An 18,531-nucleotide genomic window follows, 5' to 3' on the forward strand; every position below is an offset into this window, starting at 1 on the left:
AGTTCATGCAACACAATGTGTGTGTATGTGTATGTGTGTGTGTATATATATACTATAAGTATGTGTCTGTATTGCAGATATCTTTAATCTTTTACAACTATTATTTGATGTTGTTGTTGTTGTTGTTTTAGTTTATGCGTGTCTCCTGCACGATTTAATGCATTTAATGTGTATATATTGTATATATAGTATTATTATTTTGTTTGTTTAAATTTTATTTTAAATATCACGGCATTCAGCTGAGGTCTGATCTGATCTATATTCATTTAATATGTATATTGTATGCAAAACACTTTTCTCTTAACAACAAAGTATATAAAACAGTTGCCAAATTGTAGTTAACTAATTAATTAATATAATAAACAGGAGCATGAAATAGAAGTTATAGCTAAATGGCTCAATGACAGCAGCTGAGACACTCACAACCTTTTCCCTCTCCCTCGCGCGCTCTCGCTCGGTCTTTCTCTCTTTCGTTCTCTCTCGCTCTCTGGCAGCAGCTGTTGCCATTTTGGCACTTAAATACATAAAATTTATAAAAACAAGCACCGTATTAAAATTAAGCTGATTTGCATTATGGAAAGGGGGGGATCTGTGTTTGCAATTTAAGGATTTAAGCAACAGTTTGCTGTTTACTATTTCTGAAACGCTGTTGCATGCAACAAGAGTCGACGCAATTTGATGTTCTCAGCATGCAAGCTCCGTAGCAACTCTCACAAATTGGGCGTGGCAGCGCCAGCATCCTCGCTGTTATCCTCGGCGACAGCAACAACGGCGGCACTCTCGCTGAAGTACATCAGATTCGTATCGATGAGTCCTCCGTTGGTCAGACTTAATGGTGGCGACGACTGCGACGGCGGCCCCTCGAGCGACAAGCGGCTGTTGGTGCTGATGCTGCTCAAGCTCAGCTGATCATCAAAGACATCGATGTTCACCACTGTGGCCAGTTCGCCGTCTATTCCAACGGCTGCTGTGTTGCTTTGCGGCTTGGCCAACAAGTTGCTGCTGCTGCTGCTGCTGCTGCTGTTGGCAACAGTTGCTGCTTTCGGTTGCTGTTGCTTCTGTTGTGCTAAAATATTGTTAGCAATGCTGTTTTTAATTTGTTTGCTGCCAGTTTTGTTTATTAAGTGATTGTTGTTGTTGTTGTTTTTATTGTTGCTGCTGTTGTTGTTGATAATGTAGGCCAGGCCATCCAGCTGATCGTTGCCAAAGAAATTGCCTGCAATTAAATAAAGTAAAAAGCAATTGTTGCAGCATATCAAAACAAACTTTAGCCAAAGAGTTTTTCACATAAATTGTTTAGAATTTTGAGCATTACGTATAAAAGAGAGATAACACCACATTCGTTTTTTGATAGTTTTAACTAAAATTGCATTTATTTAAATATACATATTAAACTTAAATGATTTTTGAAATTTTTTTTCTTTTTTTTTTTTTCATAATTTCAGTTGAAAATTATAAATACTGCAAGCTATATATACAGTAAGCTAAACTTATGATTTATAATTTTTCATGTCGCGCCAAAAAGGTTTTTTGTCTGTTTATCGAATAAAACATAAGCATAAATATAAGCTCTCTAAATAAAATATAAAATTTCACTATTGTTTTCCATTTGAATAAATTAAGACACACAATAATAAAAAATTAAAGTCAAGCATTAGAAACAAAGCGTTTTGTAAATTTGTAACAAGTAAGTGAGTAATTTATATATAAATTGTTTTCTTATATATTTTTTGCATTGAATCCGTTGGTTGGTAGGCAAACTTAACGAAACTGTTGGAAACTTAACGAAAGCGCAGGCCCTAAGAACAAAAGATTGTGGCATTGGACAGTGTTGAAAACGTTGTTGTTGTTGTTGTTGTTGTTGTTGTTTTTGTAGTTGGTGTTGCGATTATATTCATTCGCTATGCAGATTTATATTATTTATATAAATAGCCAAATAGCTCTTTCATTTTTTTCGTATGTACATTTTAAAAATTAGACAATTTTGTATATTTTTTTTGCATAGCTTACAAATTTATATGAGTTGGTTTTTTGTTTTTAAATTTCTAATAATATAACTTTGCATTTATCAATTATTTATATATAATATATGTGTTTTTTTCTGTTTAGCAAATTCTATGCACGCGTTAATGTTGTTTTTTTTTTTGTTTATGTGGTTAGTGCATTGGTGTAGATCATTATTTAAAACACGAATAATTTTGTTAAACTTTAGCTTAGATAATGAACATATGATGTTCGCTGTTTTTTAAATTTATGTGTGTTGTTGAGTTGTTGCTAAAAAGCTAGAAAAACGTTGTTGTTGTTGTGACTTCTTAAAATGTTGCAATGTTCTGTTTGTTGCCTATTTGGCGCTGCTGCTGTTCTTGTTGTTGCTGCTGCTGTTGTTGTTGCTGTTCTTTTTGCTGTTCTGGTTGCTGCTGTGAGGATGGGATGGGATTCGCATAGAGATGCCAAAGCACCACGAGACTAAAAACGCACAACAAACAAATTGCTAATTCTTATCTCTTGCGGCGCTTGGTCTTCTTCTTTGTCGCACTCGGCGGACCCATAACGCCCCCACCCAATCCCAAGCCCACACTGAGCGCAGCTGTTGTGGCAGCAACACTTGTGGCAGGCATTGCTGCTGCTGCTGCTGCTGTTGCTGCTGCTGCCGTTGGAGTTGTTGCTGTTGTCGTTGCAGACAACAGCTCAGTGGTTGCTGTTGCGGCCGCAGTTGTTGCTGTTGTTGTCGTCTCAACGCTGCTCTCCTCCGCTGAGCTGGTGGACGATGAAGTGGCCGCCTCTATGGCAGCACAAATAATTTTATCTCTATTGTTATCAATTTCCTGCCCCTGCTGTTGTTGTTGTTATTATTGTTGTTGCTGTTGGTGTTGTTGTTGCTGCTGTTGACATTATCATCCGATGTGGTGGTGGTGGTGACTGGTATGGCACCCTCGCTGTCTGTGGTGTTGCCGCCGGAATATGGCGCTGCGGCGGCAACGCTGCTGCTGCTGCTGCCAAAATGCAACAAATCTTCGGGCAGTGACAATGGATGAATGCTGTTGTCATCAGGCTGCTGTTCCGTCTCCACCTCATGCTTGAACTTAAAGTCGTACTCATCCTCATCATCATCATCAACATCTGCATCGGCATCGGCATCGCCATCAGCAGCAGCAGCAGCTGCAACTACAGCAGCAATTGCTTCATCTGCTTCAGCAGCAACTGTTTTCTCCAGCTCCAGCTGTGAATCACACATGCTAATGCTTATCAAAGGACGCAGCTCTTCATCTTCCTGCTGCTGCTGCTGTTGTTGTTGCTGCAACAATTGCTGCTGCTGCTGCTGCTGTTGCTGCTTCGCGCGCTTATGCTTTTTACTCAATTTCTTGGGCTCCTCCATGACAAGAATTTCCTCCGAGCCTGATGAATTATTTGAAGTGGATGTAGATTTCTGCATCAGCTGCTGCTGCTGCTGTTGTTGCTGCTTCAATTGCAGCTGCGCGTATTCGCTCTCGTAGTGCAATGAGCCGCAGAGGGCCAGGATTAGATTCTGTTCGGTAAAACCGCGTGGCGGTGGCGTTATCTTACGCATTAGGCTGCTGCACGCCTGCTCCTGCACAGGACTTTCGAAATTGATAAGACTGTCAGTGGTTTTGGTGGCTGTGGCTGTGGCTGCTGCAACAACTTCCTCCACATCTTCCAGCACTGGCAGCGGCTCTAGCTCTGCGGGCAATGGCGGCAACGTTTCCAATGGTTCCAGATCGCTTAGAAAATCCTCAAAGTTGCTTTGCTTGCATTCCAGCTCCTTCTTCTGCTTCTCCTTCTCCTTCTCTGCTTCAGCTTTGCCAAGTTTATTGCCCTTGCTTAGCTGTGGAAATTCGTTGCTGCTGCTTTGCTGTTTCTCCTGCTTGCGCCAAGCGCCGCCAACTGGCAGCTCCGCCAACTTGACAACAGGCGCAGGCGCAGGCGCTGCTGGCTCTGGCTCCGGCTCCGGCTCAGCCTCTAGCTCTGGCTCTGGCTCTGACTCTTTGCTTGCAATTTCTATATGCAAATTCAAGCCTTTGGCACTGGCGCTGCTTACCATAAGCGCCGCCAGACTTGTCTGCTGAGCCAGCAAACTATCTGCATGATCTGTTTCCGCTTCCGCTTCAGCTTCAGCTGACTGCTCCAACTTTTGCTGCTGTTGCTGCAACTTTTTGTCTTTCTTGTTGCTCTTGTGCACTTGATTAGCAACAGTTGCTGCTGCGGCTGCTGCTGCTGCTGCTGCTGCCTTGTTGTTGGCCTTTTGCTTGGCTTTAGCAGCTTTCTTATTGCTTTTGGCGTTCATGGACGTTTGCAGCTCGTCTTCCTTAGGCGCCTGCTCCTCCTCCTCGCTGGCAGTTGTTGCTTTGGCAGTCTTTGCTGGCTGCAACTCAAGCGGTTGCTGCTGCGGCTGCTGCTGCTGCTGCTTGTTGCTGGTGCTGCTGGGTTTGTTCAGATGCGAGAGCTCGGCAAAGCGTTTCGCCTGCGCTGCATCCTCAAGCGCTGCTTGATTCTGCTGCTTGAGCGACTTTTGTTGCTTCTGCTTTTGTGTTATGACCTCATCCACCTCCTTGGCTATGACGGGCACAATCAGTTTGTTGGCCAGCATTGCAGGCGGCTGCGGCTCCTGCGGTTGCGTTTGCTTCTGCAGCTGCTTTTGCTGCTTCTCCAGCAGCAGTTGCTGCTCATGCTTGCGCTGCTCGGCGAGCTCATCGCAGAAGATGGCCACAACGGGTCGAAAGAGCGCCTCATCACAATTCTCGTGTATCACACAATCCTCCGCCGCCAGCTGGCCCACCACCTCGTCCAGCATATCCGTTTGCAGCTCCCCGCTAATCCCGGCATGCACATCCGTCACCGTGCCCAGCGGATTCACGATTCTCTCTCGCGACGTTGGCACTGGCACTTGCCCGGGACTTGCCTCATAGCTGCATATGTTGGGCAGCACGGAGGCCAGGGCTGCCATTGCGGCATTGCTGCTCAGCTGATCCTCATCATCGACCACGTGCTCGGCCAGGGCATCGTAGTAGCAAGCGTTATCACAAGTAGTTGCTGTGGCTATTGCTGCTGCATCAGCATCATAGGCAGCATCTATAAAGCCTGCATTAGCATTATGTTGTTGTTGTAATCGTTGGTGAAATCGTTGTTGTTGTTGTTGTATTTTTAGTTGCAAATTGCAGCGTTGGGGGCGTTCGTTCGTTCGTACATTTTGTTTTGTTCAAGCACAGAGAAGAGAAGAGAAGAAAACACAAATTATGAGAAAAGCGCATATTTTGTTTTTGTTTTGTTTTTAAGCCAAAGGCGCATTAGTTTTAAACTTTATTTACTTTTAATTTTTCACCTCTTTGTGTTTAAAATAAGCAGCAAAAAATTAAACATAACTGACTATATATATATAGATTATGCATATGATTAAAAAGGAATCATGAAACATATTTTTTGTTGAAAGGCAAAACGTAAGCAGAAAAATTAAATAACAATTAAACAAGTGATGTTTTCTTTATAAAATATTAACTATTATTTTTTTTTTAGTTTACTAAGTGAAGTGTTGTATTTTTTTATTTTGTAATTGTTTTTATTTTTTTTAGGCAAGTTTAACAAGCGCAGCAAGAAAAGCGCTTTGAAAAATTGAAAACACAATTGCAAGTTGATTGCTTATAACTTGATGTAATTATTATGTTTTGGGTAACGGAAATGTTGTTAAAATTAAAAACAAACAAAATAAAGAAAAGCATTTGTTTTCAAAACGTTTTCAACGAAATGTATTGGCTTTGGCTTTTTATATTTAAAAAAGGATTCAAGTACATTATATGTGCTCTTTCTTCTCAACTGTTCTCTGTCTCTAGCTCTCTCTCTCTCTCTCTCACTCTCACGCTCTCTTTCACTCTCACACTCACTCACATGCAACTGGTTTGCAATTTGAATTTAGCTTAACCCAACGAAAGTTTTCAAAAAAAAGGAGAAGAGTATGGCCCAATTAGTAACAAAAGATAGAACAAGATGAGGAAGCGATGGAAAACACACAGAGGGAAGCAGCAGAAGAAAAAGCTTAAATCGAAATTCGAAATTAATCGAAATTCGATTTTCATATATGTGTATGTGTGTGTAAAGCTGTGTGTGTGTGTGTGTGGCAATGCTGAAAGAGAAGCTCAATTGTCGATCCCCCAGGGGTGGCACAATTAGAAAAAAAAATTCAGGTGTGTGTGTGTGTGTGTTAAAGTATCGAAAGAAAGTCTCGGTAGGAAGAGCAGAATAAAGGACACCTTAGGATAACAGCAGTGCTAGATAGATGCTACCAATTTTGCTTATATATGTATATGTATGTATGTGTCTATATATATATATTGTTGTGAATATTTGTAATACAATTGCATTGGGTTAAAATAAATTTTGTTGTTGATTATTGCTTGCTGTGATAAAAATGTTGTTAGCTTATATATATTTATTGAATATATATTTAAATATCTTGTTTACTTTATGTTGTTTATAGTTTATATATTTAAGGCTAAGCTCATAGTATATAATATTATGGATGATAAAGGAAAAGCGATTAAAAAAAGGTGAGTTAAGAAATGTTTGGTGCTTAGTTATCTATGAGAATTTAAAGCAAACGTGATAAACAAACACACACAACCAAGCGACATACGCACACACACACACACACATACGACTAAATATAGTTTATGATTTAGGAGTATGAAAGTAGAACGACGTAAAAACAGACGGACGCAAAACTAAATAACCAAGGCCAATTTCGTGATAGTTTCTTTTTTTTTTAATTTAGAATAATAGTATTGGTAAAATTAAACAAAACAAACATAAGACTATAAATAAATTTAGTGAAAGCAAATAATCATTACAATAAAACAAAAAAACAGACAACAATTTTATTTTTATTGAAAATGCATAAACAATTGTAAATGGATGGGGCCAAAACATGCGATAATTGAATATAAACATTTATTGTATTGTATAAACAGCTTAACATTTAACTGTATAATCATTAGTTTACATATATTTGTATTGTTTATATCAAAATAAGCTTTGGTACCCCTTTGAGAATTGTTTGTTTTGTTTAAACTTTTACTAAAAACATGAGACCGAACATAAATCAAGGTCAACTCACCAGTTTCGCGACGAGCTGCTGCTGTTGATGGTGATTCACGCATGGCATCGGCTAGATCCTCCTTTAGACGCATATCCCCATGGCCATAGTCCGAGTCCAAGTGTCCGTGACGAAAGCGATCCATTAGCTTGGGACTCTGCTCAATGCTGCCTGCAATCAATCATTAGATTAGCAACAATAAGAATAGTTTATAAACAAACAGCAGCCACTTACTATATGAGCCGGATTCAATGAGCACGGGCACGCCACTGCGACCGGCGGGCAGTAGAGGCGCCACAGGTTCGCGGTGCGGCATAGTCAGTGGACTTGAGTGCTCCGTGTGGGCAACATGTGCGCCGCTGGGCGCAGCATGAGCGATGCCAGCGGCAGTTGAGGGCAACGTTGTGGTTGAGCTTTTGGTAACACCAATTTCCACCGCCTCCGCATCCACATGATTCAAATTGGAGCTGCAATGTGCACAAAGGTTTCAAATTAATATCAAGAACACGTTGGATTTCGTTTGAGATTCGCTTGTGTTTACCCGCTGGGCGTATTATAGTTTTTGAAAACAAACTGTGGCCCCATCCAGAGGCGACGATGTGGTCCGGCATGCGTGATTATCTCGACCTGGGAGAGCCAGCTTTCCGCACGCTCATCGTTATCGTCAAAGTGATTAGCACTATCCATCAGCAGACTGGCATGCCGATCCTTAATTAGCCAATTGTCCAGCGCTAGCGGTGGTATGATTTCTTGAGATCCATCCTTGCGTCGCCCCAAATTCCACTGCGCCTTGGCCTCCACCTCCAGCTCAATGGGCGTATCATCACAAATCTTCTCTTTGGCAACATCTGCAAGCAAATTGTGCAAATTAAACTTAAGAGACCAAACGAAATGTGCATGAGAAAAGACTCACGTGAGGCTAATTTCGTGTCCAGATCGTACTGGATGAGCGCGCCATGCCCGGCCATAACAAAGAGCGAGTCGACGGCCTTGCGCTGCTGTCGATGCGGCGCCTCGCGCGTCGCTGTCGGCGGCTCCAGCAGCCAAGCACGCGACTTGGCAAAGGTGGCGCAAACGCTCAAGGGCTTGCCGCTGTCGTCCGACAGCGATGAAAGGCGTTGACGCTGATGCGAGCTCACGCCGTGACCACTGTGGCCAGCAGCGTGGCCGCCGCCCGAGCCGGCAGAGCCGCCCACATGGCCCAAGCCCACGCCGCCAGGTGGCGAGCCCAGCACAAAGGGCTGACGCAGCTGGGCCAGCGGCTGCACCACCGTCGGCCGTGGAAACGGCGGCAATGTGGGATTATGATACGGCTGCAGCGACTGCACAAACGTGGTGCTCTCCGAGTGTGAAATGGGCGAGCTGGAGCGCCCGTCGGCGCCTAGGCCGGCGCTGCGATGAAAGCGCGACAGCTTGTTGACCACATGCAGCGAGGTGTGCGTCCGCACGCCCATGGCGCCGCCGTAGGGCGTAATGGGGAAGACGTGGGTGGTGCCGCGCAGTGTGGAGACCGCCGCCCAGCGCGAGTCCAGCGAGAATGCAATGTGCTGCACTTTGGCGCTCGTATCGCCGCGATGCAGCACATACAGATGATGCACTGCAGCCAGGCTCGAGCCCACCGGATGCGGCTGTATGCGAAACACATGAAAGTCATGGCCACGTCGATCTGCCGTTAACAGCAGCATGCCCGACGCATCGAACTCCATGGCCACCAGAGCCTCGCTGTGCGCCACAAAATGCGCTATAATGGGATCGCCACCGCCCGCCCCAGAGGACGACGCTGCGGCTGAGGATTGTGCGCTCATAGCACACAGCGGTGTGCCTGTCGTCGGACTGTAGTCCTTAATGGGATGCTGCAAAGTCAAAATAGTTGGAATTGCTTTTGCTAAATTGTTGGCTGGCGCCTGCTCCTTGCTTACCTTGACATCTATGATGGTAACGACACCCGACTGCTTGGCATCGGGGCCGCCGCAGGCGGAATCAAAGCTGCTGCTTTTAGAGCTGTTGCCACTGCCGGCGGTGGTGGCGCCAGTCAAACCGGCGGCCACCGATTCGCCCAATTCGCGCAAGCCCTTGCCAAAGGATTTGGCTGCATTAAGAACTGTGGCCGTATAGCTGGGCACACCCTCGCCATCGCAGCCGCCGCCGCTGCGCTTCGAGGGCAGCAGCTTGTGCTCCGCATAGGCCAGCCAGCGTGGACCCAGCGCAATGGGATTGGGATTAATGCTGCAATGGAACAAAGTGCACAAAGTTAAGCGCAAGTCAGCAAGGTGTCGGAGTCGACGGACAACTCACCCTGGACTGGGGAAGCAGGTGGTTATGGTCATGCGATCCTCGAGCGTGCGTGCATCAAACACCGCCAGACGCTCGTGGAAGCTAATGACCACAGCGGAGCGATTCGCTTGTATATCCAGCACGGCGTTCTTAAACTTAATGGTCTTCACCTGAGCGCCCGTCTTCAGTGAGACGAAATTGACAGCGCTGAAGTGTGAACCACTGCCATGGGAGCCCATGCCGCCGCCGCTGGAGCCGCCAGAGCCGCCGCTGTGTGAGCTGTGTCCAGCTGTGTGGCCGCCGCTGAGTAGATTACTCGCAGCAGCGCTGCCGCCATCGACGAGCGCGACCAGCGGACGCTTCTCGGCAAACGCATCCATTGGCACATCGGCGCGTCCATTGTCCGCGAGTCCTCCGCTACCAGCGGCCGGCGTCGGCAGCACGCGCAGCGCTGTGACAACGCCATGACGCCAGGAGAGCACCTCGACGGCCTCACCATTGGCGGGTATGGCCCAGACCTGTACGCCCAGACCATAGCCAAGTATGAGCAGCAATGGAGGTGCCGCATTGCCCTCCAGCTCCCAGTCGTCGCCAAAGCGTGGATCACTTACATCGGCGCTGGTCTCGAAGCGTGCCCAGGTGATGGTATCTTTCGGATCCTGCAGCGGCTGATGCACCAACGTGACATCATTAATGAAACCAATAGCCGAATCCAAAATGGAGCGATCGCTAACTGTTTGTGGCGGCACTATGGCTGGCATGGCTATGCCCACGCCTCCTCTGAAGTTTATATTGCTGCTGCCGCCACCGCCGCCAGCTCCTCCTCCGCCACTGCCGCTGCCGCCGCCGCCTCCTCCTCCACTGTGACTATCTGTATGGTGATGATGGTGGTGGGAGTGGGAATGCGAGTGCGTATAGTGTTGCTGCTGATGCTGATGGCGTCGCGGCGAGTCTGCGGACATACTGTGGAGCGCCTTGCCCTCAACAACTCAACAACGCAGCGCAACTCGCTCCGTCGTTTTAATTTTGTTCAAGACACACACACAAACCGACGACCAGATATTGTTATCGTTATCGTTATCGCTATCGCTCGTTCGCTCACTAAACAATGCAGACAGCCTGTCTGTCTTTGTATGCGTGTTTGCCTGTGTGTGTGTGCGTTGCGTCTGTATTTGTGCTCCAGCTGTTGTCAACTGCAAATAAATGGAATGAAAGAAAGCAAAAATAAATAAACAAATCATATTTGCACACACGCTCTTGCGCTTTAGTCTCTCTCTCTCGCGCGTTCGCACTCTCGCTCTCTCTCTCCCTCTCTCTCTCCCTCTCTCTCTCTCTCGCTTTTGCTTTGTCTCAACCAAATAGCGTTTAATCTTTGTACAGACTCTTGCCTAATGGCCCGAGCCCTTTGCCTCACTGTCAGCCCCCATAACCCTAGAGCGCGCACCCCTTTATAAATTTTATTAGCTACAGCATTACGTACGTTTTTACACAATATCGCTTGCTTTTGTGTTTTATTAAAACAATTTAAAAACGTTTCTACAAATAACTTACTCTCTACGCTGTTAACATACGTACAATCCACTCATTGCTCGACGTTTTTTATTTATTATGAAATTAATCTGCATAACAAAAACTAAATAAGCGTAGACATTTGTATGCATGCATATAACATCAGGCCACAGGCAACAACAAATGCACAAAACAAAAGCAACGTTAGCAACAATACGAAAAAACTACAAACAAAAGCCAAGGCAAGGCAGCAAAGCTGTTCACAAGCAAGCGAGAGCGAGCGAGAGAGAACGAGAACGCAAGCAACAGCTGTGCCCGTAACAAATGCACAACAGCAACAGCAACAACAACAGCAAACGAGAAGAGCAAAGCAGAAGCAGCAGCTACAACAGACAGTGGGCAACAAATGCTTAACCCATGTGTGACACGCGTGCTGATTTACTTTTCAAGTTTTCAGCTGAGCTTGACGTTTTTGTTTTTTGTGTTGTTTACGTATTTACTGTTCATTTGCAAAATAACAATAACAATTCATAATTATATTCAGTACAGTACGTGTGTATGTGTTTAGTAGATTTGTTTTTGTGTTGTTATTGCTCTGATTTTATTATATGCGTATTATGAATACTGATAGCTTATCAAATCAGATAAAAAAAAATAATATTTTGTTACTTGTTTTTGTTTCTGAAACACAAGCCTAGAAGTATTCATAGTTCTCAGTGAAATTTATTTTTTTATTTCTACGCATAAGAACTAAAAATACACATGCACATCTTTATTTATCATGGTTTTTTATATTTCTTTCAATTCAATTTAATGCACTTACAGTCAATTACATGGGGGTTAAGGTTAAGCCAGAAACTATTTTACAAAGCGCATGACGCATGTACATAACATACAAAGTCATTTTGCGCCTGTCTGTATGTGTGTGTGTGTGCCCCATTGTATTGTTTTTGTAGCAGGATAGGGTGCATAAGCATTTGCATTCCCCAATTGACTTGCGCACACGCGCAGCAGCAAAACCAACAACAACAACAATCAGTAAAGCAGACACAATGTGACACAAATGTATGTACATATGTACATTACTACAGCTACAAGTTTCGAAGCCTGCCATCCCCTTCTTGTCTGCTTTTTGGGCTAACGAACGGGGTGGGGAGCTTTGCATTGCATTGCAGTTGTGTCTTTGTTTTGCAATAGGCAAAGCGCTGGCTGCATCAACACAACAACAAAAACAAAAGTAATTGCTGTGTGTGTGTGTGTGTTTTAGTATTAGTGAGTATAGTTCTGCATGGGTATGTGTGTTTGTAATAAGCCAGATAGTCAAAGGCAAAGTTGGCGTTGCGTTTCGTTTGTTCATTCGTTCGTTCGTTCGTTCGATTTCTTTGTGCAGTCAAAGCCTAAAGTAAAAGCAATCTCACGTACACGTACAGACGTGCATATGTATGTGTCCACGTACATACATATGTTTGTGTGGGTGTGCGTATTATTGTTTTATTCGCCTCTAGGTATGTTCATTGCCAAAGCCACTTGACAAAATTAGAGCAAGCTTATTACGCAGGGCACAAACAAAGAACCATAACAAAAAAAAAACTGCTTACTTTTAGTACATTTCATTAATTTTTGTAAACAGGTGTTATCATACTGAGCGAGAGAGAGCGAGCGACTAACAGAGAGAGGGAGAGTAAACAAACTTTACAAGCCCTCTTTTTTACACTTTGCACAGTGGAAACAATACACAGAAAAACTTTATATTATATTATAATAAGCAATAAATCTTAGATTTAAAAAAAAAAAAAACAAATGTCATGAAATGCATTAACTTTTAATTACATTTTGAACCAGTTTTTATATTTTGACAACATCAAAGCAGAACTTGCCTCTACCGTTACTTTTCTTTCACACGATTCTTGTTTTTATTTTTTGTTTTGTTTTCGACTGTAACAACAAAGTGTATTAAAATAAAAAAAAACCACCTAATTCATATTGAAAAAATTTTGGCAAGCATTCACCTCGCAGCAAACAAAATAAGTATAGAAATTACATATGTACATAAATGTATAAAGCAATCGTATAAAATATAAAAATAAATTGCTATCATATCAATGCAACGCTCTTACACTTATCTATATGCATTATTGAGTTGTTTTTGTTTTTGTATTTTTTGTCTTGCCTTGCTTGTTTTATTTTTGGTTAATAATTTTGTTTTCTTTTTAGAAACAAAGACCTCAACCGAAATTAAGGCAATTATCTAAAAGCAAAATAAAAACGAAGCAAAGCAATAATAAATACAAAAAGACACCCACACACAAATACATTTTCAAAACAGCAGCGCATTACTCTCTGCTCTCTTCCTGTGTCTCTTTCACGACAACGCACTGTGGTATCCACAAATTGTATGGCCAAATGACGCAATGTTTTTAAATATTTAGTCTGCAGCTAAATTGTTTTAAAATTTATTCACAATTCTTATTTTATGATTTTTTAATCGCTAGTGTGATATTCTTTTAACAGTACAAGTACAAATTCTAATTGATTGTGCGCCACTGTGCTAAAGTGTTTCATTATCAGTTCGTTTCGATTCCATTTTGTTGTTGTTTTACGTTTGCCTAATGCACACACATATGTATGTATGTATGAATTTACGCTGCTCTTGCATATATGTGTGTATGTTTTCTTTGTGCGTGTGGTTGTGCCTGTATACATACATATGTATGTATGCATGTACATATATGAATTATTTTGAAAGCAAAATTAAATGAAAAATATTTACATACACACATATATATATATGTAAGTACGTGTGATAATATACGTTTCAAATTTTTCTATAATAATAAATTCCAAAATTAATACTTTACAACAAACGTTTGTGCATATAAACTTGCCTGTGCGATTGCAACAATATTGTGAAAACAAATTGCATAAACAGCTTAAATATGTCCAAAAATAGTGCAAAAATGTATTAATTCTACATATCAATTAGAACAATTTTGAACATACATATACATACATAAATATGTATGTATGCATGATAAAAAAAACTTACCAGTTGGCTTTTTGTTATTACGACGTTAAAAGCAACGATTGAGAGAATTGGTGTGGAGGACAAGTAGAAATCGAAGAACACAAACAAAAATCATATGTTTTGCAGTTGCTGGTTGTTGTTGTGCTTTTTTGTGTTCTCTTCGTTATTATAATTATTGATGTTGTTGTTGTTGCAAGGCGGCAGCAGCAGCAACAGTAAATGTATTCAAATTAATTTTATATTTATCGCCTTTGAAATTTTTGGCTGGCAACAAACAAATTGCGTCTTGCGTTTGCTTCGCTTCTTTTCTGTTAGGGCTGCGCTGCCAGTGGCGCAAATGACGACACGCCCACCGCCCAAAAAAATCGTTTACTGTGAAGCGACTTTGATGACGCCCACACGCACACACGGCCAAGTCGAGCTTAGAAACAAACTTTCAAGTGCAAAGCTCTTGTTTGAATTGTGTCAAAAACAACATAGAAAACCCAAAATAATAGCTGCTACTGCTGCTGATGTTGTTGTTGTAGTCGCTGCTATGTTTTTGTTGCTGCTGCCTCGCTCAGTCGCACGCACACATGCAGAGACTGGGAGAGGAAGAGTGTACTTGTGTGTAAGACACGGATAGAGTGAGAGAGACGACGTCGTATGTTCTTTTGCTTTGCGCTTTATTTTTTGTTTTCCGTTTTCTGTTTTGTGCTTAGCTTCTGCTTCTCAGCTGCTGCAGCTGGTGTTGTTGTTTCTGCTGTTGTTGCCTTTTGCTAGCACACAAATTAACTGCGAAATTAATTTTAATTTATGCCTCTGCGTTGTTTTTGGCTAACTTGAAATTGTTTTCGTTTAAGTTTTTCCAGCAACTGCTCTTGTTATTGTTATTGCTGTTGCTGCTGCTGCCTATTGCGTTTATTTATCGATTTCACTTTTCTCACAACACAAAACAACGTAAAAAAATAAAAATAATTGCGCACAGACAATAATAAAATATTTAACTGAAATTTATTCGTTTTGCATATCTGTTGTTTTTCTTAGCTTTTCGCTTCTTCTTGCTTGTTTTTTCTTTTTAATTATTTTTGCACTTTTACACAAAACCTTATAAAACACGTCCGTCGTTGTCAGAAACTTTAGAAAATGTATTCACCAGAGTTGCCAGAATATCATGGGCTAAAATAGCTAAATCGATGAAAAAATTGCTAGAAATAGCCAAACGAAAAAGCTAACTATTACAAGTTTATTTATTTACAATTTTAAAGATAGAATACAATGCACAAATACAGAATATATATATAAGGAAATAAAATATCCAAAGCTTTCCAAAACTTTTCTATTATTTCAACCACTATATTTCGTCAATATCGATAAGGTTCTAAACAGAATCATTATTTATTTTCGACACAAGTAGCGCATACTGTCATAGCTCATCCAATGAACTTCATTGAATTGTGTAATTAACTAAATGGCAAAAGCTGTGTTTTTGCCAATGGTGAATAGTTATTTGTTCTTGTTTTTGAATTCAAAAATAAAAAGTCTAGCTATAAAATTGCTAAAATAGCAACACTGCATTTGTGTGCCAGTTTGAGCTTTGGTGCAGCAACAGACATGCGAAGGTGCAAGTGAGATGCAAATAACGCAACTTATATTTTCGTCTTAAAAGGGCGGAGGGGAAAGTTACTGGCAGGAATCCTATTCACCAACGTAAAAGAACTGAATCGTTCACCCTTCATCGTTCTTTTCGTTCATTTTTTGCTTTGTTTATGTTGCTTCTCAGCAGTTATGTACCACGAAATGACTTATTTTTCCCCACGTACATACGTAAACAAAGCACAGCTGATGTTGCGACGATGTTGCATCCAGGGCTGTCATAGCTGTGTTTGGCATGTGCGTATCAGCGTATTAGTGCAGGCAACAAAAACAAAACTATATTTAGTATGAAAATTTTTTTTACCAAAAGAGCTTAAAATATATATGTTTTATGTTCTATTTGTTAATATTAATTTTTGTCCTACAGCCGCATGCCGATAGCCACGATCACGACACTGGCGACTTATCGATATTAACCATTTAAGCTTGGCATCTGACATAGCAATTAGACGCCAAGCTTAACATAAAATATTAAATAGAACTTGAAAAGAATCAAGTTCGAAACATCAAATCCTGATTGTGAATGTATATTTTTATTTATTTATTTTTTTATATATGTATTTATTTACGATCTATTTAGGATAATAAGTAAATGCTATGATTATTATGAAAGTATGTATGTATTTAGCTTTGGATTCGCAATTTCAAATAAAAATTTTAATCAGTTTTCAATCTCGTTTCACTCTTGGAGCAAAACAGACCGCAAAGTCACAGACAGCGACTGCAATGAGTGACAAGGAGAATGGAGGAAAAAATAAAACCTGTACAGATGATGGTGCTGAGCAGTCACCCTCGCTGCAACCTGCAGCCAAGTTCATGGAACTGCGCAGATGCATACCATTTATCAAAGAGGTGGCCAACAATTCTGGACGCTATCTGACTGCCGAAAAATATTCAAAGCTTTTAACCTTACAGCATCTATTGGAGAATCAGTAAGTAGCAATAGAAAGACGAAAACAAATCAGTATATTAAAGTTTAATTTTCAAAATCTAGTTCAACACCTGAAGATTTTTTTCGTCGATACCCTGTGGACTTGTTAGCCAAAATTGAGAGTATTATTATTAAATTGAAGAAAAGCTATAATGCGGTAAGTACTGCGAACAGTAATTTTATTATTCTACATGTTTTCATAAAATCAAAACACTGCACATTTTAAGCAAAATAAAACGCCTGACGGGACTGTCATCGTCTTGGATGACGACGAGGATGATACAAATGCAGAGCCTACCAGCAGCAACGGGCAACAGTCAACAACATCCGAGCCATCTGATAAGACCAGCTCCGCTTAGCAACCGGAGCCGCAGCAGTCGAATGGCGAAGCTCCTGAATCAATAACAACCAGACATGAAGCCATAATACCTTTAACTATAGAAAAAAATGAAAACAGCTTACACTGGACATACGAAATTATCATTGCCTGCGCAAACTTTGGACAAGTAAGTGAATTGCCTAATTTTCTTTTGTATGTATGAAATAAAATTGAATTAACGCATCTTTACTTGTGTTAGTGTTTTCGTATTAGTGAATTGGTGATTTGCTCTTCCCTATGCAAGCGTTTGGACGCCCTGCTATAAACAGTTGGGTTTCCAGTTATTTATTTATGTATGCACATACATACATACACATGTATGGTACATATGGAAAACAAATATTTTATTATTTCCCTTTTGCTATTGTCTTTCATAGAGTGGATGGTGGATGACAGTAAATAGCTCGCGATATTAGTATTTGTGCAGGGCTTGTCTTATTTCATTGATTTCATTTGCTTGACACTTGTGTGAAGATAACACAAATTATGACACTGCTGTACATTTATACATTATGTCATTTGCAAATACACAACTCTCTGAAAGTAAATGGACTTAAAAGGTTTGTTTTAATTCAATCGAAATGCGTTTGCGTTTGCTTTTACAAATGCAACGTATGTATACGTGTTCATTTTGTGACGTCACAAAATTTTGCGAATTGAAGGTACCCGCATGCCAATGCTTGAAGTACCATCCTCATTTCAGTGCTGACTTCTGACATGTGCGTAGCGGCGAAAATACGCAGCACAAGCCAAACTGTTAAGTCGAAAGTGAATAAATACTATTTCAATGGGAAATTGAAATCGAATTATTTGTAGTAAGTCTATACAACACTTTTTATTTACATTATATAGTTAATTAAGTTAAATTGAATTAATGCTTGGGAAATATATGTATTACCCAAGCAACATGTATTAATGTTTGTTCGATGAGTTTTTACACGCGGATTGGTTCATGTTTGTGTGTGTGCTTTATTTTCGTATTCTTTACTCTGTGATTCTTCCTACAAACTTATGTACATATGTTTACAGTAAGTGATAATTCAAAACATTTTCTGTGTCGCTTTGAAATGAATGTTAATAATAAATGCGCTCATGTGCATTTAATAAAATTAGGTAAACTCTTCTTATTACGCATTAGGGAATTTTACATTTATTGGATAAGTGTAAGAGCTGGTAATTGAAATTCATAATATACGTAACTCCTCTAAGCAACTACACCATAGAAAAATAATAGCTCATAGAACTACTTTTACAGTTTATTGGAATAGCTATACAAATAAAGATATCTAACTAAACTAATATAGTTAAAGATGTAAGAACCAATTTCCTATTTACTAGTAGAACGATCCAAGGCAGGTATTGACCAGTCGTGGATCCCAATGTTGAAATTCCGAGTTCATCTCCAATATTCATACCAGAGTGGATGCTTTAAGTTATCAGATTTTCAAACTTTGGATGGATCTTTCCCGTCATTTATTGTATTATTTAGTACAAATTATAAATTATACCATAAAATATACACAATGAACAGATTATACGTCTTTCAAGCATATTTAATTTCGGCAATATTCGAAAGTATATCACAGTATCCGTTTTAACCTGTGCTATTCCGAATTCCAAAACCATGATAAGCAGGGAATACGTAGTTTACGCCTGTGCAAAAGATAGTCAAAGAC

General features: G+C 40.9%; 2 protein-coding genes across 2 annotated transcripts; one reads left to right on the forward strand and one right to left on the reverse strand.

The window, feature by feature from the left end:
• Positions 1–181: 181 nt before the first annotated feature.
• On the reverse strand, positions 182–14,082 carry LOC108606254 (breast carcinoma-amplified sequence 3 homolog). Its single transcript, XM_017996203.2, has 8 exons — positions 13,932–14,082; positions 9,398–10,569; positions 9,022–9,328; positions 8,016–8,955; positions 7,644–7,950; positions 7,337–7,569; positions 7,124–7,273; positions 182–1,216 (listed from the first exon to the last, which is right to left on the reverse strand). The coding sequence occupies exons 2-8, from the start codon at positions 10,336–10,338 to the stop codon at positions 711–713; spliced, it is 3,384 nt and encodes a 1,127-aa protein (XP_017851692.1). The 5' UTR covers positions 10,339–10,569; positions 13,932–14,082; the 3' UTR covers positions 182–710.
• A 2,054-nt stretch (positions 14,083–16,136) lies between these two features.
• LOC108606256 (maker330) lies at positions 16,137–16,996 on the forward strand. The gene is made up of 4 exons (XM_017996205.2): positions 16,137–16,157; positions 16,245–16,477; positions 16,540–16,633; positions 16,704–16,996. Exons 1-4 carry the CDS (start codon positions 16,143–16,145, stop codon positions 16,833–16,835), a joined length of 474 nt encoding a protein of 157 aa, XP_017851694.2. The 5' UTR covers positions 16,137–16,142; the 3' UTR covers positions 16,836–16,996.
• The last annotated feature ends 1,535 nt before the right edge of the window (positions 16,997–18,531 follow it).

This window comes from Drosophila busckii, chromosome X (assembly GCF_011750605.1).
Source record: "Drosophila busckii strain San Diego stock center, stock number 13000-0081.31 chromosome X, ASM1175060v1, whole genome shotgun sequence".
Taxonomy (NCBI): Eukaryota; Metazoa; Arthropoda; class Insecta; order Diptera; family Drosophilidae; genus Drosophila; species Drosophila busckii.

Excerpts from the sequence above, each read along its gene's own strand:
- LOC108606254 (XM_017996203.2), bottom strand. The coding sequence starts at position 10,338 with ATGTCCGCAGACTCGCCGCGACGCCATCAGCATCAGCAGCAACACTAT. Across the intron at positions 7,951-8,015 it reads GGACACGAAATTAGCCTCAC|ATGTTGCCAAAGAGAAGATT; the intron begins GTGAGTCTTTTC and ends ATTTGCTTGCAG. Across the intron at positions 7,274-7,336 it reads CATTGAATCCGGCTCATATA|GCAGCATTGAGCAGAGTCCC; the intron begins GTAAGTGGCTGC and ends GATTGATTGCAG.
- LOC108606256 (XM_017996205.2), top strand. Across the intron at positions 16,478-16,539 it reads CAGCATCTATTGGAGAATCA|TTCAACACCTGAAGATTTTT; the intron begins GTAAGTAGCAAT and ends TTCAAAATCTAG. Across the intron at positions 16,634-16,703 it reads TGAAGAAAAGCTATAATGCG|CAAAATAAAACGCCTGACGG; the intron begins GTAAGTACTGCG and ends GCACATTTTAAG.